Source organism: Colossoma macropomum, unplaced genomic scaffold (assembly GCF_904425465.1).
Source record: "Colossoma macropomum unplaced genomic scaffold, Colossoma_macropomum, whole genome shotgun sequence".
Taxonomy (NCBI): domain Eukaryota; kingdom Metazoa; phylum Chordata; class Actinopteri; order Characiformes; family Serrasalmidae; genus Colossoma; species Colossoma macropomum.
This window is the reverse complement of record NW_023494793.1, coordinates 32,868,130-32,893,133: the sequence shown is the minus strand read 5'-3', so window position 1 is coordinate 32,893,133 and position 25,004 is coordinate 32,868,130. Positions and strand designations below refer to the sequence as shown.

At 37.9% G+C, this 25,004-nt stretch overlaps 3 protein-coding genes across 3 annotated transcripts; 1 reads left to right on the top strand and 2 right to left on the bottom strand.

Moving 5' to 3' along the window:
• Window positions 1-185: 185 nt before the first annotated feature.
• Window positions 186-5,902, top strand: cpt2 (carnitine palmitoyltransferase 2). Its single transcript, XM_036579241.1, has 5 exons — window positions 186-727; window positions 1,732-1,812; window positions 1,928-2,034; window positions 2,581-3,885; window positions 4,690-5,902. Exons 1-5 carry the CDS (start codon window positions 540-542, stop codon window positions 5,022-5,024), a joined length of 2,016 nt encoding a protein of 671 aa, XP_036435134.1. The 5' UTR covers window positions 186-539; the 3' UTR covers window positions 5,025-5,902.
• A 682-nt stretch (window positions 5,903-6,584) lies between these two features.
• On the bottom strand, window positions 6,585-9,770 carry magoh (mago homolog, exon junction complex subunit). The gene is made up of 5 exons (XM_036579243.1): window positions 9,555-9,770; window positions 8,565-8,623; window positions 8,376-8,486; window positions 8,158-8,240; window positions 6,585-6,811 (listed from the first exon to the last, which is right to left on the bottom strand). Exons 1-5 carry the CDS (start codon window positions 9,643-9,645, stop codon window positions 6,712-6,714), a joined length of 444 nt encoding a protein of 147 aa, XP_036435136.1. The 5' UTR covers window positions 9,646-9,770; the 3' UTR covers window positions 6,585-6,711.
• Window positions 9,771-12,077: 2,307 nt separating this feature from the next.
• On the bottom strand, window positions 12,078-25,004 carry uck2a (uridine-cytidine kinase 2a). Its single transcript, XM_036579240.1, has 7 exons — window positions 24,894-25,004; window positions 18,676-18,835; window positions 16,800-16,896; window positions 16,466-16,608; window positions 16,084-16,181; window positions 14,544-14,592; window positions 12,078-13,632 (listed from the first exon to the last, which is right to left on the bottom strand). Exons 1-7 carry the CDS (start codon window positions 25,002-25,004, stop codon window positions 13,496-13,498), a joined length of 795 nt encoding a protein of 264 aa, XP_036435133.1. The 3' UTR covers window positions 12,078-13,495.

Here is a 25,004-nt window from a genome sequence, read left to right as displayed (position 1 = left end):
ACCAAAGCTCAATCAGTTTTTTTTTCTGTCACACTTATTTACAGTATAATTTTCATATCCATAATGAAGCAGATAAATGACCAAAGATCAAACTGTTTGTAGAGACAAATTATTACGATTACTGACAGGTTATAAAGGAGGACAGAATAGTTCATGCAGGCACACTTTGATTGACTGAAGGTGGGACTTTTATTGTATCACCATTCAGAAGTAGCAGCGCATCGCGGAAGAGAATGTTGAAGAAGAGAGAGACTGGTTGACATTGGACATAAAGAGCTGCTGATGATTAAATAAAAACTATTTTAATTTAAACGTTTGACTTCAAAGGAAGAGAGGAAACTTCGATGTGCTGAAATTATGTTTGGCCCCAAGATTCTGTAAGCAGGAGGTGGCAGCGTCAACACCATAAAAGTCGACTTTCTGTGTCAGTCGCTGCAGCTGCGTTGAATGAGCAACTAAACTGTTAATCATTACTGCCTCGTTTTCTTGGCCAACAAAACTTTTAAATACCGTATTAACGATTTCGCTGAATAGACACGATGGCATATTTCCTCTCTAACCAAATAAATTCAACGGCGTGGAAGCTGCCCTTGGCGTTGAGAACTACTTCGGCACGGTTTGTGCTCACTGAAAATCAGCGCAGATACAGCAGTAACACCGGGACGGAGTCTGAATACTTGCACAGAAGTATTGTTCCAACCATGCACTACCAGAAGAGTTTACCGAGGTGAGTAAGCAGTGCACACAGGCTACTGTGATACTTAGCTGAGCCATTTTAGCTATTTCGCTATTCCGCAAACTGCTGCCCACTCAGGTTCTTTATTGGTTTACACAAATATGTTTGGACAGTAGCCGAACTGACCACAAAGTCATTCATTTACATATAGTGTACTGAAAGGATAGCGTTAGTAGTCAAAAGCTGCTGCTGTGTCTTTCTGAAAAAATGTAGGTAAAAGGGCACGAGGTAAAATGATTACGGGTTGGGAGGGGGCGGGGTGTTACATAAAAATATGTCCCCGTTGGAAATTCTCATAAGGATATTTTTTTTCAAAATAACAGACACATCACGGCTATGTATCCATTGTAAACTGTGGCATTTGTAAAGGGGGATTTTTTTTCAAAATTTTTACATAATTAATTAAGACATTTTGTAGAAAATTTACAGTAGTTTGATGTGAAAGGCTCAGTTCTATTGAGACGTCCTGAGGCAAAATGGTTCGCAATGATGGTGATAGGAACCAGATGTCGGAGGAGTTAAAGGGGAACTCCACCAATTTTTCAAACTTACTGCATAATTAAATGGTTAAGATGTAAACGAAGCTGAGACATTATTTTGCCATAACATTGAGAAAAAGTTTTGGCCAAAAACACACTTTTAAAATTCATTCATGGTGAAGAGGTACATACAGGGCATTGTAAGGCAAAACAGTACCCAAAGAAAAGCTTTTTCGGACTTGTTTGGATGTTTTTTCTATTATCAGCATTACCAGAAAAAAAACTCAGAAGACTCATTGGTAGTTTGGGGTAGCAAATAAAATGGCTATTTTTGGGTTGTGGGCATTGCAATCCTTTGTTTCTATCACCACCACTGTAAAAAATGGTAGCCTGTAAGTTTTTCTACAGTGCATTTCATATCAAAACACTCCAAATGACGTTGCTTACATCTCATCTGGTGTAATTCCCCTTCAAGCGTTGCTGCTAACCTTTTTTCTTCTTATTCATTATGGTCAGATTACCAGTGCCAAAACTTGAAGACACAATACGGAGATACTTGGCAGCTCAAAGGCCCCTTCTAAATAATGAACAGTACAGGTAAGCAAAACAAAGTCTTCATATGGATTTTCTGAAAAGTATCTGAATAGCTGAATGTAGAATAATTGAAATAAACTGATATTAAAAAGTGTATGTGCATATTTTGTTTGTACAGTAATACAGAGAAGTTGGCACATGATTTCCAGAATGGCACTGGGAAGCAGTTACATGAGGAGCTTGTGGCTCGTGATAAAAACAACAAGCACACCAGCTATATTTCAGGTAAGTAGCTGCAGGCTGCCACTTAAAATATTTCTGTTGGTTATTCATTATGTAGCATAAATGTAATCGTTGATACAGCAATCATGTAACATTGTGTTGACAGAGAACAATTTCATGGTGTAGAAACCGTGTTTCCTAATTCTGCTCTTGGACTCTCACTGCAGTGCACAGTGTCAAATATCCTCTGCACCGATACACCTCATCAACTGATTATCAAGCCTTTCATGAGCAGGATCAGGCATATTAGAGTGGAGAATAGCTAAAACTGTGCAGGTGGACCCCATGAACAGGATTAATGAGCAAAGTAGAGACCAGTTGGTTCCTGAAGATTGTCACTGAAAAAACATAACAGCAGAACTTTCTAATGTCCCACTATAAGTTCAGGGTTATGTCTGTGGAGTTATGTTTGTTTGTATTACTTTGTTTACATCTTAACCATTAGATAATGATGAAAAATTGTAAAAATCACTGGAGTCCTCTTTTAAGCTTATGCCAGGACTGAGTGTTTACTGTATATTTACTGAACTAAAATTTTCTTTTTTCCAGCTCCATGGTTTGACATGTACCTGTCTGCCCGTGAATCTGTGGTCTTGAACTTTAACCCCTTTATGTCGTTTAACCCTGACCCCAAATCGGAGTATAATGACCAGCTTGTTCGGGCCACTAATATGGTGTGCTCTGCAGTACGATTTATGAAGACCCTCCGTGCTGGTCTTCTTGAACCAGAGGTGTTCCATCTAAACCCTGCTAAAAGCAATACTGATTCCTTCAAGAAATTTATCCGATGGGTGCCTTCTTCCATTTCATGGTTTGGAGCCTACATGGTGAATGCATATCCCCTGGATATGTCTCAGTACTTCCGTCTCTTCAACTCCACGCGCATTCCCAAGCCCAAGCAAGATGAGCTCTTCACTGACGAGAAAGGCCATCACCTGCTGGTCATGAGAAGAGGTAACCTGTATGTATTTGATGCAGTAGATAGGGATGGTAATCTGGTGAAACCAGCTGAGATCCTATCGCACCTCAAGTACATTTTGGCAGACTCAACACCAGCTCCTGTGTTTCCTCTGGGTGTTCTGACAAGCGAGAACAGGGATGTTTGGGCAGGACTTCGAGGAAAGCTTCTGGAGGCAGGGAACAGAGAGGCTCTAGGGTTAGTGGACAGTGCTCTGTTCTGCCTTTGTCTGGATGAGGAGGAGATGCGTGACCACATACACATCTCTCACAACATGCTTCATGGGGACGGCTGCAACCGCTGGTATGATAAGTCCTTCAGTATCATCCTAGCCAAGGATGGACAGGCAGCTATCAATTTTGAACACTCTTGGGGTGATGGTGTGGCTGTCCTGCGTTTCCAGAATGAAGTCTTTAAAGACACCACAGAAAAGCCGCTCATTGGGCCTGGCTCTCAGCCTGCTGCTGTAGACTCGGCCTCTGCTGTCCAGCGGCTGGAATTCAAGCTAAACGCTGAACTGCAACATGGAATAACAAAAGCCAAAGAGAACTTCCATGCTGCTGTCTCCAAGCTCACCATTGATGCCATGGAGTTCAAGCAAGGGGGGAAAGAACAGCTGAAGAAGAAGAAGCTCAGCCCTGATGCCATCGCACAGCTAGCTTTCCAGATGGGATTCCTGCGTCAGTATGGGCAGACCGTAGCTACATATGAGTCCTGCAGCACTGCTGCCTTCAGACATGGCCGAACAGAGACCATCCGTCCAGCCAGCATTCACACACAACGCTGTGCTCAAGCCTTTGTTCAACAACCAGACCAGCACAGTGTGGAGCAGCTTCAAGGCCTGCTGGATGCCTGCTCCAAATACCATGGCCAGCTCACCAAAGAGGCAGCCATGGGTGAGTGAAATCTCAGTCTTATTCTTCTGTGACAGCCTAGTTCACTAAAGGTATAGGCCAAAAAAATTCTGGCTGAAAAAAGGAACTTGCTGTGTTGAAAGTATAGTTTTTGTATAGGTTAATTTTTCCCTAAGGTCCTTTTTTTTAACATTTGTGTTTTTATTAATTCCAAAAAGATGATGGCAAAAACATGATAATTTTCTCTCTTTATCCCTTAGAATTAAACAAGCTGTTTTTGTTACTGTGCCTTTAAACCTGTTCTGTATAAATGATCTCTGTTTTAATTGGCTGCCTTGTACTGTGTCTCATTTAAAAAGCAGTCTGGCCTAAAACACTCCACTAAACTAAAGCACTAACCTGCTGTAGGCTGAATAGCTAGACGTATGTAGATGTGTTGATTTTTATGACATCATTCAAATTGGGCTATTGTTGGAGTGTAATATATATGTAGTAAATTTTTAAACTTTAACAGTGTTCACATAATACATCAAAATATGTAAAATTCAGTTTTCCACAATGTGTGCTGTGTGGGCAGGACAGACCACATCAGCTTTGTGACTGGTGAGGGGACTACTTATGTATGCACAACCCAAGATTAGAACTGCCCAGTTTTTATATCAAAAGTGGAGAATGATAGCAAAATACATTGGCTATTTAGTGGGCACTGGTAGGTTTTTTGAAGGACATACTTTGAACATGTATTTTGTGTGGCCACAAGAGCAAAATTAACCTACTTTTATCTGTACATATGTTTTATAATATGTATTTATTTTTGTCACTGTCATTTCATCTTTTTTTTACCAGGACAAGGGTTTGACAGACATCTTTTTGCCTTGCGCTACCTCGCTAATTCTAAAGGAATGACGCTCCCAAGTCTGTACCAGGACCCAGCATATGCAGCCATAAACCACAACATCCTGTCCACTAGCACTCTCACTAGCCCTGCTGTAAGTCTGGGTGGCTTTGCTCCTGTAGTGCCTGATGGTTTTGGAGTGGGCTACGGTGTCCATGATGATTGGATCGGATGCAACGTGTCCAGCTACCCCGTCAGGAATGTCCATGAATTCCTTCGATGTGTGCACAAGTCCCTTGAGGACATTTTTAATGTTATTGAAGGAAAACCTCTTAAATCCAGTTAAGTGCTCTTAGAAAAGAAATCCACACTAAGACACTTCATTTAAAGACCTCATTTTAGTGTGAGATAAGACCTTAGTTAAAACCTTATCGTGAGTCTCATTGCATTTGATATCATTTACTGTTACAGGTTTACGCTGTAATTGCTTTAGATGCATCACACAATGTTGGAAGAGATATATATATATATATATGTTCATTGTTTGAAGCTAATAATTGAATGTAATGCAGGGATGTATTTTCTAACAAAGCATTTGGATGAACACAACCTGATCATTTTTCTAGATATAATATTTATCTGAAACATTTTCAGCTAAATACGCATGATCTGTAAGTCCAGAAACTCATCTGCACTTTCAGTCTCATTGATGAAGGTATTGATAAAATTCCATAAAGCTGGACAGGTCAGAAGAACATTGGCTGTTCAGAATATGTCCATGCTTGTTATATCTAGTTTACTGATTGCAGTTCATCTATGTAGCCTTAATTACAGTGAGGAGCATATGAGTTTGGTTTTTTTTCTGTTCATGTGATGTGTAGTTGCCACTATGTAACGTGGAAGATGCTGTGAAATGATGTTAATGATATACACTGTCCCTGTAGAGTTTAAATATTTGTATATATTTAATCTCAGCTGAGAATGATCATTATTAATGGACTAAAAAGAGCTGTTTTGCCTCACCAACAAAGCACAGGGGATGATTGTGTCCATTTATAATTCATTTATATAATGAATATCTTTGCTCTTATTTCATGTGAGCAACACATTTGTGTCTTTAAGGCAGCAGTCATCAATATTGTTATATCATCAACATGCCTTTGTTGATTTTAACGTATTAAACCAAGGAAAAGCCAAAATAAAGCTGTTGTTGTTAAAGGTTGACATCTTTTGACCTACAGTGCATTTGGATACAGGCAGAACTTAACAATACACTATTACTGGTGGTTCACCAGTACAAATAAGTTTTAGTTTCCTTCAACCAGTTCCAGTCCTTTGTCCATTATGATTTTTAATTCCTACTAGGTCTGGGCAACAGGGCGATGTAATCGGATGTAGTCCATAACTGACAAGTAATCCGTTGGCGATGCGTAAAAGGCGATAATTGACATGGTGGGGGAAAAACAGCCGATAACCGGAGTACTAATTTACTGTTAAATATGTTGGACAGTTGTGGTTCACATTTGTGAAGTGTGTGAAAAATATTATATAAGTCGGCTTTTTCTGGTTGAGAGAAAGAGAGACATACAGAAGCTGCTCGTTAGTTATCCCTGCTACACACTGATGCTAGTTTTACTGCACGGCTCCTCCCTTTCTGTTTGTTTACTTTACAGCAAACCTATTATAATGACAGGCGAAGTACTTTTCAGATGATGTTGATTTACTCTGTATTATTGTATTTAATGAGTTTTATAAAAGATTTATTAAAATTTGTTATAAACAAGCATATAAACAACAAAATAAAGTCTAAGCTGCTAGACTTTCTGAACTAAAAAAATATAGTGCTAATTATTTTTTTTAATGTCACCCAGGCCTACTTCCTACTTTAAAAAAAGGAACTCCCACGTTTGAGTGAATCAATCATTTATTTAAAAAAGAAAAGAAAAAAAAAACAACAGCAGATAATCAGAAATTTACAAATGTTAAGAAGCCAAAAAAACAAAAGAACTGTCACACTGTAAAAACTGTTGAACTTAGATAGGCTTGATCTTGAAATGGAGCCCAATGAGACTGAAGACAAGACACTTGAGGTCCTGTACCAGGTAGTAGAACACCCGGAGGCCTTCTGGGTCCCTGAGGAATAAGAAAATTCAATGGATTAGCAATGTTGATGTAATGCAGGCCACAACAGCAGGTAAAACCTGTGATGCAAAGCTGGAAGTTTCTCATTACATCAAGGAACAGGACAAACCCTTGCCATTAAATTCACAAGTGAGAAAGGGGCATTCTTCACTGGGAGTCCAGAAGCATTATCTGTATAGCATGAAACCAAATGATGATCACAAGCAAATGGCCACATAACATGAAAACAAGAGGAAAACATCCTTTTTCTGTGTTAACATGAATTGTTTGTAGGTGAGCACTATTTGATTTCTCTCATAAGGTTCTAACATACAAAGCATGTTTTATTTGGACATCAACAAATTAATTCAAATATGTGTTTGAATAACTTTAGTGGGATAATAATAATTATACCCTACACATCTAACTTTTTTGGACAATGAAAAAAACCATTTCCAAATATCTTGTATTTTTATGTTGCTTTTGTATTACATTTAGTAGGTCATGTCTTTTAGTTTGATCACCATGAGGGAAACATTTGTGGATTTTCAGAAGTATGTATAAAAAAAACCCCACATTTCACTCCTTTAGACATATTCTAAACTACTGTGTGACAAATCCTTAAATGTTCTATCAACGCTTTTGTTTAAAAATGTTAATTTATTTTCTGGTTTAGGCAATAGGCAACAACTGAATACATGATCAGCTCCAGAAATCCTGGAGCTGACTCCAACTCTTGACTCCTGCTGGTGGAGATGATGGAGTTGACTCTCCAACTTAGCTTGTTTTTAACTGGTAGCACCATACCATTGATAAAGGGATATAGCAAAGATTAAACCTTCTCATTGTAATTTACAGCACTATCAAAAACAGGACATTTAACTACATGGCAGAGTTATGGTAGGCTACAACTGACTTTTTTTTTTTTTAAGTCATGTTGCTTCTGTTGAGTGTAGCCTTAAGCTAATTTTTAAATGTGTTTCTTAGATAAAAGTTACCCCATGACAAAAAAAGCTTAAAATCTACAAGTTACTGGCTTTATTGATTGTTGTTTAAACCAGTGGTTCTCAAACTGATTCTCAGACACCCATTTTGGTCCTGATTTTTTGCTCTCACCCAACACATAGGAACAGAGGTAAAATTTGAGGACCAGCTTAAGAACAACTGGTTTAAACAATAAATATGAACTTTAAACTAGCCCCGGTCAGGTCATATATGTTTGTTAACTTGGGCTAACAATGTGTGGTAAATATAAGAACATTAATAATGTTCAGCTATCTGTCAAAACAATTTACCAAAAGCACAGTTCACTTATTTACATTTTGCATTTACATTTGTCACACTGCTGCAACACTTACTTAGACTGGTTGACATCAATCAAAGATCCAATTTTGGATGTTGTGAAAGAGATGTGTTCATCGCCAATGACAATCTCCAGTTCCTAGAAAATGAAAATGAAAAGAATCAAAATAACTGAATACTTAAAATGACCTGAAAACTTACTTTTCCAAAGTTTGTGACTGACTGCTTTCCTTGCAGTGTGAGGAAAAAGTAATGTTCTAGTTGCAGGACAAACCTGTCTTCCGACCCTATCAGGAGGGGGCCACAATGCATCGTCTTCCTTGGTGATTTCACTGTCGTCAATGATCCTTTTCAGCTCCTCCATCACGCTCTTGTGAACATAAGCCTAAGAAAGACGACATAAACCTGAAACCATGCTCTTCACACAAAAGAATGTTTAAAATATAAAGAACAAATGTTTTACCTCCTTTCTGATCATGACATCATTTTTATAGTTGCTGTTGTTGGCGTATCTCAGCTTCCCTACACAAAAAACAGAACAATCATTACCATACTCTACAGAAATCTGTAATAGTTAACATCTAATTGGTGTGTGTACCTTACAATTTACAAGTGTAACTACACTGGTTTAACAACTGTGAGGACAGGGCTAGGCAGACAGGGCTGCATAATATTTAACCTCTTGCAACTAAGGGTAAACAATGTTGCAAAATATAACATCACATACACAAACTTGCATCACGATATTTAGTTTTTCTGTGGTTTGATAAGTTGGAAGAGAGGAAAAAAGATCGGTAGTGCCACATTTAAAAACTACTAGATTCCTATTCAAACAACCATACATACAACATTTTCAACAAAACCATACTGTAATGCAATTATCTACTGCCCACCCCTAATCAAAACCCAGTTGTGGCCTTTACAGTACGGCTCTTGCAAAAGATTGCAACATTCAAAACAGGTTCTTCATCAAAATAAAGTTTGAACTTTGTAGTGCTGTAAGTATCCTGACCCAATAAGTGTTTATGTAGGAGTTTATATAAACATACCCCATAATCCAACAAATATAGAAAAGTAGAATTACATTAGTAAACCTTTCAAATGTATCACGAAGAAATTTTAATTGCACCGTAATCGCTATACGTTTATTTGGTTCATATCGTGCAGCCCCAGAAGAGATGGAGTTTAACAACTGAACCGCCTTCACTGAAATAACCTCCGAACACGAACTCAAGTCTACGTAGACCGAGCTAGCTAGCTCACCACTATACTCATCTATAATATTACTAATATTATTACAACGACAAAACTTTTCTCTCCTCGCAGAAGTTCGAGTGAAACCTGATTTTCAGGCCTGAAGCCGGTCGCTCACTCCGACGGCACTGGTCGCTGTTAGCACGCTGGCTAGGTAACGCTAGCTTAGCTCACTGGCGCTAAACTGGAAGTTACTCACCGTCCGGCCTGAATTCAAACTCCAGAAACTCGTGTCCGAATTTTCCCTTGTGGCCCACATAATATCTTAAATAGAAGTCGCTTGTCGACATAACTGTGCTATTAAAGTCTTGAAGACTCCCGGAGATGTAAAGCGACAAAACCTCACGGGTCCCAAACTGAACCACCGATTAGCAACTCGTACGAGCTTACAGCGTCGCACACTGACGTCATGAAGGGCGCGTTTTGATGATGATTGGGGCGAGCTTGTAATTACCAACGGCGACCTCGTGAGGGCAGTAAAAACACAGATTCTCCTGGGGCGGTGTGGTGGTGGGGGTCCAGAGAACTTGTAGAGAGGAGAATTATCAGTCTGCAATGTCTTCCGGGTTTCTCAAACACTAGAGGGCGCTCCCGAGTGAGTCCAAAATGAATGGGTTGATATGGAGCATTTGAGCAAAATCATAGTTTATAAATGCTTAAACATTTTAATGTAAAATAATACATTCATTTCCTAAACACAGAACAGCATAAAACATTTTAACACTGCTGTTATATGTTTAAGAGCTTTAAAACACGAGTTATAGGAGTTTAAAACGGCTCTTCATGTATGTCCATGACGTCAGTGAGCGCGAACAGCCAATGAGCTGCTCCGCTCGCCAATCAATCATCACGCTCTAGCACTAATGCCCGCCTCCTGCTGTCCAAAACCCGTTTGCTGTAGAAAAAAGGAAATATATAGGTAAGATTTCTTTGTTTTTTTAGTGAAATACATCCTTTTACTTTCTAAAATTAAAGAAACGTTCTGGGCGATTGATTAGAAACTATTTTAACTTTTCGTTTTTAGCCGTTGAGCGCTATTCATTGCGGACTTACTCGCGGGCGCCCTCTGCTGTTTAGCAGTCCTGTTTTTGATATAACGGGGGGAATAGGAAGTGGCCAGGCTCCTCATAAACCGGCTCTGGGGGGTCTCTGGTAAAAAAGCGATGGCCTATATATTCTGGTTTAAGGGGAGCCTGGCCATTTTCTATTTTTGTCAGAAACATGACTGCAAAACGCCAGAGGAATTTCATTAACATATAAGAGTGTTAGTGAGGTTAGTGGATGATTGGTTCTGGATCAGTTGCTACTCCAACAAGATATTTGATATTTGCGTCCCATTTAGAAATACTTTTCTATAGATTATACAAACTGTATGCGCACATTGAAGAAGCTGAATTCGAAGAGGTGTCTGGACACTTTTGGACACAGTGTATATGAACATTATAGGCAGACCACATGCAAGGTACAAAACTTTATTTTAATCTTTCATTTCATTTATCTTTTTATACAACTTGCTTAATTCGTTTAACACATTTACATTACAATACAATGTGAATGATTGAGACGCTTACAATGAAGACCGAACACATCATCCAGGTTTTTAATTCAGATATTTTGCAAGCAGTAGCCTATAGATTGTTGTTTGAACGCAGTGGCTTGCGCTGCTTGCAAGCTTTCTGACAGCAGAACCACCATCATCTCATGTGTGGACCTTTCATTCAAAGACACCTGGAATCTGATCTGCATAAATCTATCATCACAAAGATCTCTCAGCTTTAAATACAAGGATCATGGCCAAAAGACATCACTCATTTAAGATCAACTCATTTTAAATACCTGGCCCACCAGGCATAACACTGCATATATGCAAGCTTCTTTTAACAGTAGAAAGTGTCAAATTTCCAGTTTGGGAATATCAACATTTATACATATGTGACATAATCTAGGAAAATCAATACAAAATTTGCAATTGAGTCTATGGATGCATTGCACAAGAATAAACTCCACAGTGAACTTCACACCTTACAATGAAATCAAGTGTTTTGTAATCTGCATCATTTGTAATCACATAGGATTATGATGGTCACATAGTGGTTTTGTGTCAGTTACAGTGATCGTGTTTAACCTGTTTCTATGGTAATGAAAGTGGTCAGTAGCAGTTGATATAAGGCATATTGCAGTTTTTTTTTCCCAAAAGCTGGCATCTGAAGAAACCAAACCATGGGTATACCTGATTTAGGTGTGCATGTTTTGCATGAGTATTTGTAGATGTATACAAGCAGTACATGCCTTAGACAGGCTAGTTAGGAGGCAGTTGGTAATGATTTATATCAGAACACACTGATCCATAGACATTAAATACTGTACATAAAACATGAGCAGTCTAAAAGCAATTATTTACACAACTTTTGGGGACAGGCCAAAAACCTAGCAAACTTTAAGTAACCAAGTCACAGAGTAACATTTATATGTTAGGCCCTTATGGCAGAGATTTTTATTGGACTTTGGCCCCCAAAACACCACAATTATGAATATAGTGTATAATCACATCAAATGCATATTACACTTGTAATTGTATGAAATACCCTGTATCATAGCAGCAGTGTAAAGGGAAATGTGTCTGCCAGACGAAAAAAAGAACAAGAAAATCAGCCATACTGGTTGTTTTCTCAGGGTCATGAGTCATACTTGTAATTTCCTGAGGGTTGTCTTGTTTAAAGAAATTAAGTAAGACCTTTGTTGTGATTATGATATAAAAAATGGGTTCCCTTTTTTATCTACCTTCAGAGAAGAGTGTTTAGAGTGTTTTGAGAAGTAGTAATGAGCCCTTTAAGGGAAAACAAAAAGGAAACACTATCAGTTCTCTGGATACGTCCCTGAAGCAGCTTAAGTAGAATATTATGGGAGATGGAGCGAGCATTGGGATCCTGAGCAAGAGAAAAAGTGAGCCTTGTGCATCCTTCAATAGACTGAAAATGCATATTAAAGAATGCCAAATGGATTCTTTGGTGATTTTTGTGTTTCATAGTGATTGGAGTGGCATCACGGTGTATGCTTCATGTTGCTAGGTAACAAAATCAAAACAAAAACATGGCCAGTAGTGCTAAACACTAACCCAAAATAAAGAAGGTCAATGATCTCCTAAAGACATGCAGGCAAAACAATCTGATGACCGTAGTCCTTAATATATAGAGCATTCATGACCTAAAATACTTAAAGACTGGCAAAAGTTCAGGAAAAAAAAACAAACGAAAAAAAACAAAACAAAAAAAATATTTAAAGTACATGATTTTTCATCGGCCTATAAAAATGTAGAAGACAAAGGATGCAACATCAAGTATGGTACACAAATGACACTGATATGGGTTCTGGACTTATTTAATCTGTGTTAAAGGAACTGGCTACATAGGACCTGGAGAATAACCAAATTCCCTTCTGGCTTTAAGTGTCTGTCACAGAATTACTACTTCTTTTTACAATACAAATTCCACCCTGATGTGTACAGAAGATGGATATTTACTGAAATGTAGCATGAAGATAGTTATCTTTCCTTAGGAGCGATGATCAGATTGTACTTTCTGGTGAAATAATTGGTAACAGGCCAAAGACGGAAGTGCTGACAAAGTGCTTGGCAGGAAATATCATGCCAATATATGACATTAACTCTAAGTAGGCAAGGGCTCTAGCAGTAATGTTGAAAGATGCAAGACCTTCACTTTGTATTCCCACCTTCACAATTTTGCACTAGCCTACTACTCTACCAGCTAGGTCCATTTGGCAAAACTGTAAAGCCGTGTGGACATTCTCCTCCTTTACTTCACAAATCCTCTCAAACAGGGGGGCAAAGAGTTAAAAGAATTCATAAATAAATAAGACAGAAAAAAAAAAGTTTGACCTGTCATCATTTTGAACCAGGAGCATTTCCCTCAAAAAGTGCACAGACCAAAAAAAAACCCAAAAAAAACAAAAACAAAAAAGGACATGAAACAATAATAATACAAAATCAAAGAAGGCATTTCTTGAATTTCTTAACTGTTTTAAATACAGTATTTGTGAACTGCAAGTATGTACAAACAATCCTCCATTTCTCCCTCCAGTCCTTTACTGTCATCCTTCTCTCATTCCCACGTTCAGTGTGCATCAGTGTGGCCTGCTGCTGGACTCTGACGGCTGCCGCTTTCGTGGTGCGCTATGGCCATTGAGACAACCGTTCAGCCGTTTGGTCAAACCACCATTCAGAATGTCCTGGATGTGCTGCACTATCAGATTTATGGCAACTGAAAACAGATAAGAAGCATGCAAAGTTAAACAGAGCTGCATATAACATCTGTAGTGGGTAGGCATGATGACCATCTTCAATGGGATGGTATTACACCAAGTAAAATACTCAAACATGGGGATGCTCAGTGATATTGGTACCATGTGGGTATCAGCAGATGTTTGCATGAAAAAAGAAATAACAGCATCAAACAGATGTTTAAATGATTTCCAACTGATATTTGATGACTGCTGTACTCTGGAAGACTACAATGTTGTAGTGATGCTGGGTTACTTTGCTAAAATGTCTCAAAGTTATTTATTTTACTGCACTATAACCCCTTTACAAATAAGTGTTATATTTTCCCTGTAATCAAGCTGGATTTAGTAATAGTTTCAACATTTTATAAATGTTTATGTATTGGTATGTACATGAAAAATATTGCACTGGTCCACAATTCCCATATCCCTAATCAAAATATCTGCTATCATTAAGGTGTAAACAATGGAAAAGGTCAGAGAATAATTTGAAGCATTTGTAAGATCTGGATTAAGGAAAAGCATCTGAACTGTTGTTCTGCTTTGCTTCATTTTTATAAATCTTTTTTTCACTTGAATAAAATATTCTAAACTGCTTGTTACCACATAAGGGGTCAGCAATCTAGCAAACTTGAAATGACTAGGAGTAAGTTTTGGGGAGTAAACAAGCACCAGAGGGAGTGCGGGGCACACAAACACACATAGTAGAATCTGAGAATGGCCTTGTTAGACACCATCAAAACATCCCATGGCATTCCAAAACAAAATAAGAGATAGATGTTACCAAAACATTTCTGCAGTTTCATGGTCAAGCAGTGCCTAATCACACATTTGGACAAAGAAATAAAGTAACAGACACCCACTTACACACATTCACACACTCTAATCTCACCTAGATTATCAGCTCCCCTTGGGATGATCACATCAGCATATTTCTTTGTCTGAGAACATAAAAACAAGCAGGATTATGTAAGAGTTCCAGGGAAAAATCCTGTCAAGTGAGTTTCAGTTCATAAGCATTTCTGAACCTGTTCCTTGCTGACTTCATGCCAAACACATTCTTTGTGAAACGGACTCCTTGGAAAAGTTTCCAATGTCTGACTCATTTTAACTGGGACCAGGAAATAACGATTTAATAACACATTTGTGAAAAGACTTGTAAGACTTGTAAAAACAAGTAGTTGCACAATCAAATACTGCAGCATGTGAACAAATATGTTGACAGAACTCAAACATTAAACAGCTACAAAACAATAATAAAATCTGAAATAAAAACTTGGGTACACTTAAGGTTAGGACATAAATCATAATATGGGTTCATAATTTGCATTATATTCCAATTAAATTTTGCGCTTCTTTTATGTTAACTGAAAAAAGGGTTATACAAACAACACTATTTATTTTCTATAGAAACACAACAAAAGGAACATAGTTGGCTGCTCAAACAGCAGGTGTGGTAGTGACACAGAGCAAAGAGGTAAAAAGAAGGGCAACACCTGGCACAGGAAGGAGGAATAGTGGTTCACTGATAAACATGAAGACAGTTAAACTGAATAGTTAGTGAAAAACACAATGACCACAAATAGTGCTGGGTGACATATTGTCTGTACTGGTATACCAACAGTGTGTCACAATGATATTGGTCAGCAGTTTTACACTGACAGATAGCAAGCATTATATCCATTATATTATGTCATTCTATCTAAAAAAGGTTCCTTTCTGAAAATCTGGTTAGCATTTACAACACTGTTCCCTTTGGTATAATTTCAAAAGAAAAAAAAAACAGAACAAAACAGTCCACTCAAAACAAACTTATGTCAGGTTTGCAAGACATTCTGTTAGCATAGTGTACCAAACTAAAAATGGTTTGATGCTTTAACTTAAAGTAACCTGGTTACCTTGAAATGTTGAGTTCACTCAACCTTTAATAGTAAGCTAACAAATAAAAATAAATCGGTAATATACATTCTGTTACCTTACTATGTGAAGTTCAATGAATCAAATGAACAACTGGTTACTGAATCACTAAATCACATACCATAGTATTGTTATATTTGGAAAATATTTTGATACTTCAGTTTATCAGTACCACCCAGCACTAACCACACACACACTCCAGTTTCAACTTTCCAGTCTCAACCAAAAATGCTGTGCTAACTTCATATACGATTTGGAAGCCACTCAGTGAAACCCACTTGTAAAAACATCTAACTCGATTCAATCATCATCAAAACTTGAAACAGTGGAAGGAAGCAATATTGTTTGGTTGATTTTTTTTGTAGAAAAGAATAAATAATGCAACTTCATTATGTATTACTCAAATACTGCAGTGTCACCCAAAATGTTAATGTATGTTCTGCCAGATTTTGAACTGGGAGAAAGATGGAAGGTTCTATAAAGAGAAGTAGGGTGTGGAATACAGCTTGACTCACTGGCAGGCAGAACTCTTCGAAGGCAGGCTTCACAAACGTGATATACTGGTTTAGCACCTGCTCTAGGTCCCGTCCTCGCTCACTGATGTCTCTCAAGACTAAAAGACAAACCATGAAATAAAATTACATAGGAATTAAAAAATTTTCAGTTAAGTATGTATTATTTAAACATAACACTAGGAATTATTCTATATTCTATGTTATTCTACTATGAAACTAATGTTTAAGCTATGTAGTTAGAAATGTGAAATAAAGCGTAGGCTCACATAAAAGCCATTTTTGGTTTAAGGGATTAAAACTGTACAAACCAATCAGATTTTTTCCTGGTTTATTTTGTGTTGGATTTCAACTGTGAACAATGAATCCTTTTTTCTCCATTCACCTCTGCGTGAGAGTCGTGTATCTGCATCTGTATCCACAAACAGCTTCATCTGAAACAGGTCCCGGATCTCCTGTGAGTAGAACATGAGGATTCCCTCAAATAGCACCACGTCAGCTGGGTACACAGTGACCGTTTCCTCTTTCCTGTAGAGAAACAAAGCCGGAGGGATAATGAAAACTCAACAAAAAAGCTTCTTCAACCAGGTATTCGTACACATAAACGACAAAACGCCAAAAATGGCTGTAACTTCAAGCCTCAGTCTTAAAAAACACACTACTGAACTATCGCTGTCCAAATCAAATTCATAGTTCTTTAAGAAGCATTAAGAACTGACCTTGAATGGGTAACAAAGTCATAGACTGGGATCTGAACTGTTCTTCCATCCATGATGTCCCACAGAGTCTTCACTATCAACTCGTTATCAAATGCATCTAATGACAAAAGCAAACAAGGGATGAGCCTCAAAGATCCACAGGTTGGTAATCACTAGGGCAAGGTGACAAACTGTTACAAGGCTAGTGTGACAGCAGGTCTGTTAAGTCAGGAAATTCCACACACTGACACACACTTCAGCATCTGCTGAAGACTGCAGATACCTGTCATTTGTTGTATATGTCCAAAGATCTGGTCAACACACATTTTTTTTCTGAAATCAATTAATTAATAGGCAGTTTGCCCACTTTTTGCTGCAGTAACTCTATTCAGGTAAAGAAGAGCGGCTCCACAGTCCAATGCTGCGAGACTTTATGACCTTCTAGCCGGCCACTGGCATTGGGCATGGTGACCTCAGGCTCCTTAAATCTTATGCTTTTTTTGTGTAAATTATACCATCTGTGTTTGTGTGCAATTCAACACTTGTGTCAGCAATGCACCTTAAAGGAATGGTTTGGCAAGAAATCAAATTTACACTATTTTCCACATACCCCAGATCAATCAGCCAAGACATGTCTGGTGTCCAAATTTGCTTCTTTAATTTTAAACTGGAGCTAGGGGGTTAACGTTGTACAAACACTAGCAGTCAATATTCAACCAAATGTGAACTAAAAAATACACAAATCAAAACTTCACTGTGTAGCAAAATCAAAAAGAAAATCAAAGGAAAATCAAAAAGATCCGGTCAGACAGCAGTCACCCAGCACACAGCCTGTTCACCATCCTGCCATCAGGCAGGAGATTTTGTAGCACACAGGCTAGAACAACCCGGTTAATGAACAGTTTCTACCCACAGGCTGTCAGGATTTTGAACAAGCTGTGAAGCTGTGGGTTCTTCCCCAACTACCATATCACTCAGTCACTTTGTCAGCATTATTATTAGAGAACAATAACACTAAGTCACTTTAAAATGTATATTGTCTCTATATTTTTGTATACTTTCTCTATAGTTTGTGTATATTTAATATATTTCAGTTTGTTTTTCTTATATTTTATTTTTACTTATTTACTTTCTGTCGAGTGATTAGCTGAGCCTCACCACAAGCATTTCAATGCATACAGGTCCTGACATGTTGTGCAAATAACAAATAAACTTGAAACTAGCTAAACGCAGCAGGCAGTTGTGCTGAATTCTGACTCCTCACAGACTCCCCTTCACATTCAAATGCATTACAGGGGCATATGGACTCTAGAGTGTTGCTTTTCTGCTTAGCATAATAGTACAGAGTGGTTATCTGAGTTACTATAACCCTTCTGTCAGCTCAAACCAATCTGACCAATCTAACCTCTCTTCACTGCCAGTCATATTTTTCTTTATTGCATCTTTCTGAGTAACCACTAGATACTGTTGCGTGTAAAAATCCTAGGAGATCAGCAGTTAAAGAATACTCAAACGGGCCCATCTGGCACCAACAATCATGCCATGGTCAAAATCAGTGAGATCATTTTTCAAGCAAAATCTGCATACCAAACATGTCTCAGCACTGGGGTAAATGGAATATTGTGTAAATTCGATTTTTTGTCATTTTAATGTCATTATTTGTAGGCTTGGATACTTTTGGACATACAAGGTACATCAAGCATTCTGTAGAATGGGATCAAACACAACAGAAATGGTAACAAGATGATGGAAGGGGTATAATCATTTAGCTGTTTTAAAAAAAAATGAATCTGTAAAATGATACAAGAGTGTAATATCCAAATAGATACATTATTTAACTATTGTTCTCCACTGCTTTTCAGTTCTATTTAACTGAGTTATATTACTGCTGCCTTACCTGGGTGATCAAAATTGAACTGTCCTTTGAGAGCTTTGGCCTTTTGCTCTGAAGTTAGCACCTTGTAGAAGCTGTCCTGACTGAGAATTGCAACCTGCCTTTGGTGATGGTCAATCTTATTTTGGCCAAGGAGCTCCATGATCTTTGCACAGACTGATGACTAAAGGTAAAACAGAAACAAAAAAAAATCATTCAGATAACTTTTCAGACAGGGTTTTGCATTAACCTCTGGAACCTCTGGAAAATGGGTTCACATGTTAATGACTGAAAATTGGATTCTGTACTGTAAAGTGTAGAAGAAATTCATCAGCATTCTGCAGATACTGAAGTTATAAATAAGTGGTAAATTAAACAATAGTTTACATTTAATTAACATAAACATTAACATAAAGCACTATAAGCTGCATTATATGTCTGAATGGTGCCATATAAATAAAACATAGAACACAGACGCAATATTGGTGCACGTTAACAAATACTACAAAAATTACTTTTCAAATCGGATCTGGGCCACTTTCATATATGTTCCTAGATCGGGTAGATATCTGATTCGTGCCCATGAGACCATCATGAGAACGGTCAGATTAGAATCTATATGTTGTTTTACAGCGCATGCACCATCTTTTAATCATAACGCAGTATTTAACCCAACCAGTAAACAGTGCAAAGGCATCTGACCTGTTTTTGCCTTTGTCTTGCTCTAATAGTGAACAGCTGAAAGCTGTACAAAATAAATTATCTTCGCAATGGAGGCTTTTTCCACTGGTTAGTTTGTTTGTTGTTCATGACGCACATGGTTCATTCATGTGACGTTATTGATTAGGGCATGTGCATGCAGGTTGTTTCAGGACGCAAGTTCATTTACATTAATGACAGATTTGAGTCACTTACCTACAGTTAGAAAGATTGGATCTGAGCAAAAAGTCAGAATTGAGCAACGAGGCTTGGAAAGTAAATAAAGCCTTTGAAGTGTAATACTTTTACATCTTTTCAAGTCTAAATGAGTAGTTTGCCTTGTACAGCAAGTCGTGAAAAGGCCTTTAACACCTACAGTGTCACATGACTTGATCAATGGTGTTTTTAACTTTGTTGCACAGTTTACTATTTTGTTTAATATCAGTAAGTAATCATTAAACAAAAAAACTTTATATTAAACTACATGAATGAAATCAATGTGTAATTCTGTGTAGAATTCAGTGTGTTCAGCTTTGTACAGCACAATCTTGAAAATCTGAATTTTTTTTTTTTGCCTTTTCTAATATATTTTTTTTTTTTACACATGCTTGAGACTTACACCATGTCTTCATCTGAGATATTGTTGTGAAATACTATAGTGACCTGTAGTGGCACAGACATGCAGACTTCTTGTCTTGGTTTTCATGTCCTTCATTGTAATGTGGAAGACTCTCTAAAGTAATTTTCTATTCAGGGAGTTAAACCGCAGGCAGATCACAGAATTCACAGCACATTTTATTCTTTTGCTGAAGGCCTGCTTGTTATCATTCTCACTTACTTCGGCTTACTCATGTGTTATTTCTCAGTTTCTCCAGTAGTGCCTTTTTATTCCATGTATAATATACTGTATATATTCCCTGCCTGTGGCATGAATCAGCAATAGATATTTCCAGGAAAAGCCAATACCTTTATGGTACCAACCAAATTATTTTTGAAAAACTATGTCATTCAGTACCAAAAACCTAAGTAGGTAGTCTTGGCATCTGTGAGACAACAAGCATACCGTTCCAAAATCTAGACTGCTGATTGGCTGTCTAAATTGCATCCTGTAAGCTTGTTATTAACACTTGCCCTTTTTGATTACTCTGCAGTCCAGCACCTCACACTCATTTCTGATTTAAGCCACACTCACTTTCAGTTTGTACTTTTAAAGGAGGTATTACAAGAAGTAGAGTTCAGGAATCTGTATTGAAATTAATGTAGTGATATTACTATCAATATCAAAAAAATGAACATTACCCAGCCATAGATGTCAACTCAAAATATGCTGACAGGGTGTACTGCAGATTGTAAAGGCAGTATAAGGCAAATTACTGATAAAACAGTTTACCACAGGTGGTCTAATTTCTGATTCCTGCAAAAAAAAATACTATTTACTAATAACTAATGTGTAACAATATAACTGCTTTCAATCCCCATCTACATTGTCTTGTATATGAAATTATTTCATAGACGGACCAGTAACTATGCAGTATGTAAATTCACATAGTATATTTAATTGGTATTTTATTATTGCCAAAGGCTTACAATGCCCCTGTAAGAAGTTACTGCTCTATTGGGTCTGCTGTATCTACTACTGGCAGAAGTGTACAGTTCACCCAGATGTTACGTTCTCATCTGTTACCAATGCTGTTACAGACACATTTTAACAATACTGTAGCTTTATTAAATGTGTGGTAGGCACCGTACAGTCACAGCAATATTTATATCATTTGCTACAGACCTGATCAAGGGAAAGTTTGAGGGAACTGGGCTCTGTAAGGCATTTTCTATTTCAGAAACCACCCACGCACACATACACACACAATCTGGACACAGTGTGCTATAGAGAAGAATTTGATCTTCATCTTTAAGTAATTTGCTATTTGCAACTCTTTCTGACCACCAATATTTAGCCACATTGCAATCCAGCCACATGGCAACAGTCTGTCACAATTCGTACAAAACATATGAAAGCAAAAAAGCTCAGAAAGGCTGTATGCTCTATGTTTCTTCAATAATAATAATAATAATAATAATAATAATAATAATAATAATGTCTTTCACACAATCAAGGAGGTAAAATTACATGTTTAGTCTATTTTTCTGTGGAAGTGAAAATAAGTAAACACATTCTCTACAGGCGACAAACTTTAGTGCACAATTTCTATTTTTTTATGTATGAATTTGACATTTGGGGGAAAAAATGCAACTAAATATCAAATGTGCCATAACTTTTGCACGTCACATTTTATGTTTTAGTTTTTTCAGCAAATAAACAGTAATTGTCCATTAAAATGTAATGTGTGTGTGCTTCTTTTTACAAAATGTAATTTGACCAGGGGCACCCAAACCTTTGCATACAACTATACATGGAATGCAGCTTAAGTGTCTTTAAATGTGCATAAAAGAAAAACAGCTAATAGAATAAAATAAAATAGAACATTAAATGCAATAAATTTAAAAACAACTAATGACACCAAAATGATAAAACAAGATTTAAGCATTACAGCAGGAAAGTCAAACTAAACAAGTATGTTTTGAGCTGGGTCTTAAAACTAAGTCAAATCACTAAAAATTGATTTTTTTGCAACAAGTTCAATATGTTTGGAGCATAAAAACAGGAGGCAGCACCATGTTTTACACAGGACAGGAAGTTCTGTGCAAGACTGCTGTAAACACCAATTTAGTCATTATTCAGTGGGACAGTCTGAAATGTATACAGGGGATGTACCATTATGTAGCCAATTAAAGGTTGTCAAAATACATTCACTGTTCCCACTTTGTTTATGTCACCAAAGAACTCTCTAACAGTCAAGAGCAAAGTAACATACGCTTATCAGCAACTTTGCCACTCTTATGCTGATGAGTGAACTGGTAACAGCAGCTTACATCTAACCTAGCAAACAGTAGAGAAACCAACATGTAATATCACAGACTCCAACAATTAGTGGATACAATAAATGTATAAATAAACAAACAGAAAGGGTGAGACTAAGAGAAAATGAATGAAGTCACCACAAGGTTTGAATAAAAGGACTAAAACACCAAAGCTTATACACTAATGGAACTTGTCTACATTTAATATGCTACAAAAACGGACATTCAGACAGGAGACAGAACTCATTAGGCCAATCTATCTCTCAGCCCTGTTCCACCAGGTCTCCCAGAGATTTTACCAGCTGCAGTACTGTCTGTCTCAATCCATTTAACATATAATCCGCAAGCACTCTCAAGCTGTTCCTGGCTCTTTGTAAGCAATTATAAACATGTGCTCCCAGCATCTTTTAAGATAAACAGACATGACCACCTCAGGCCTTTGCATCATAACAAGTTCAAGGCCTTTACATGTTCTAATACTATGGCTCATCTAAGGTGCCATTTATATTCATGAAAGAAAGCCTGAGAACTGTTAAACAGAACCTTTACATTAAATTTCAATATTTTTGTTCTGTGTTGTGCTACTGGTCCTATGTACAGCAACATAAATTAGCTTGTAAGCTCCTTAGCATCACTAAGAAATAGTAAAAAATAAATAAATTAATTAATTAATTAAAAATGTCAATAACCTTAGGGAATTAGTCTTTTATAGGATAGGCCCCTACTGTCCCCACTGACCCCCCATCAGTGAAAATGCCAGAACAGGACAGATCTGTTGTGAGGTGGGAAACCCCTGCCCTGGCCTGTCATTGCCCATTACTGCAGACACAGACTTAACCTTGCAGGCCAGACAAAAAAAAACTGTCCAGCCCTTGCCAGTGCTGACTAAACATTCTTCTGCCTCAGTCTGAGGCCCTTTTGTGTACCCAACAAGCTACTCTGCAGTTTAGAGATCTAATGCCAATACCACCTAGGCTAGGCCGGACACCAGTGGTACGACGCACTACCATGAATGATTGGGATCCAGAAATTCTTTTATCCAACATATATAAGCAGACTGAATTAAACAAGGTTCACTCTTTGGCATCACTCTAATATCCAACAACTGCAAATTCTATCAACAACATGTCCCTACATAAGTACAATGAAGACACAACATTCCAGCATAACTCAGAATTATAACTCAGAAGAACATCCAAACGAGGTCGATAAGAAGTGATATCAACCACTACCAAGTACAAACAGCACTTCCTTCAGTGCAGTCTGAATGCAGTGCAGAGATGCAGCAAGGCCACCTGCCAGCTGGTGCTAGGACTATGCTAATAAATAACAGTGATAAAACCTCCATAACTCTATAAACACGTGCAAAAATGTAATGTGCATACATTGTTTTGTTTTTTTCTAAAGGGTGCTGAATATGAATATATAACTAACAGGTTAGATACATAAATATCACAAAAAAATGTCATGACATTAATGTGGAAATGATGCACATATATGAAACTGAAATTCAACACCATTTTTGTATAAGCAGAAAAGATGTTCACACAAACTGATTTTTTCTGACTTTTTTCATTTATCAGTTATTCAAGGAGATTCAAACAGCTGATTCACACAACGCTTCAAGCATGTCACGATCTGTGAGCCAGAGAAGTGGCAAATCCATCCACTGTAGTGACCCAATTACCGTTTACCAACAGCATCCTTAAACATCTACCGTTAGCACTTCAGTATCACCAGTTACTGAGCTTAAACCAATCATTTGAATGCAGAGAAAATATAACTCGGTGGACTGTAAAAAAAAACCGCGTCATCAACCAAACAAAGGGGGTCACTGTTCTTTGTGAACGTGTGCGCTTAGAGAAATGTATTACAAGACACTTGCCGTTAGCTGTACCCATCAACTAACTTAACCGAACGTTTTGAGCGACTGAAAGCGTAAGATCCATATTTAATTGAACATCCTGACATAGTTGCCTCAAAATGCTACCGGTGTGTTGAGGTGGCACTGACGGCTGAATCTAGTCCGGCGAATCTGATGGAATCTGTCGGCGAGCTGGCTAAGCACAAAAGCTAGCGACTCATGCTTTTCATACACCAGCAACAACACAGAGCAGTAACTGGCGCTTTGTCATCTTAAAAATAAATCTAAGTGATGCTGAACAACGAGACGGGCGTGGATAAATTCATTCCTGTTAAACTCTTATTAAAAGTTGAGCGGTATGACGTTGACAGTTCCGCTGGGCCAGCCACACGCTGCTCCGACAAACATCATGGTAAATGGGATGGATTAGGCTACATTTTCATAAGTGAGGTCACCCATTGTCTAGGAGTTATCGAAAACTAACGTCTAACAGCACTAACGCACAAAATGACTGCTAAAACTGATCTCCCCGGCTTACTGACATGTAGTTAGCCAGTTAGCCAGCTGGTAGATGACACTAAAACTCACGGACAATACAGTAAGGAAAGGAAACATGTTAGGAAAAGCAGTGAGGTCTGACAGAAACCACGCGGTCACGGCGTCCTCCTCATCCACACACAGAGAGTAAAGAAAGGTTAGAAGCATCCTAATTCAAACACGCTTCCTTGGTCTAGGGGAAAGTTAAGTCTGTAGTGCCTACCTTTCCGCTAGCCGTGCCGCCAGCGACCCCGATGAGGAAGGGCTGCCGGGGGCCGTGCTGGTCCTGCGGCTGCTCTGGAGTCTCGCACTCGGCCTCGCGGTCTCCCGCCAT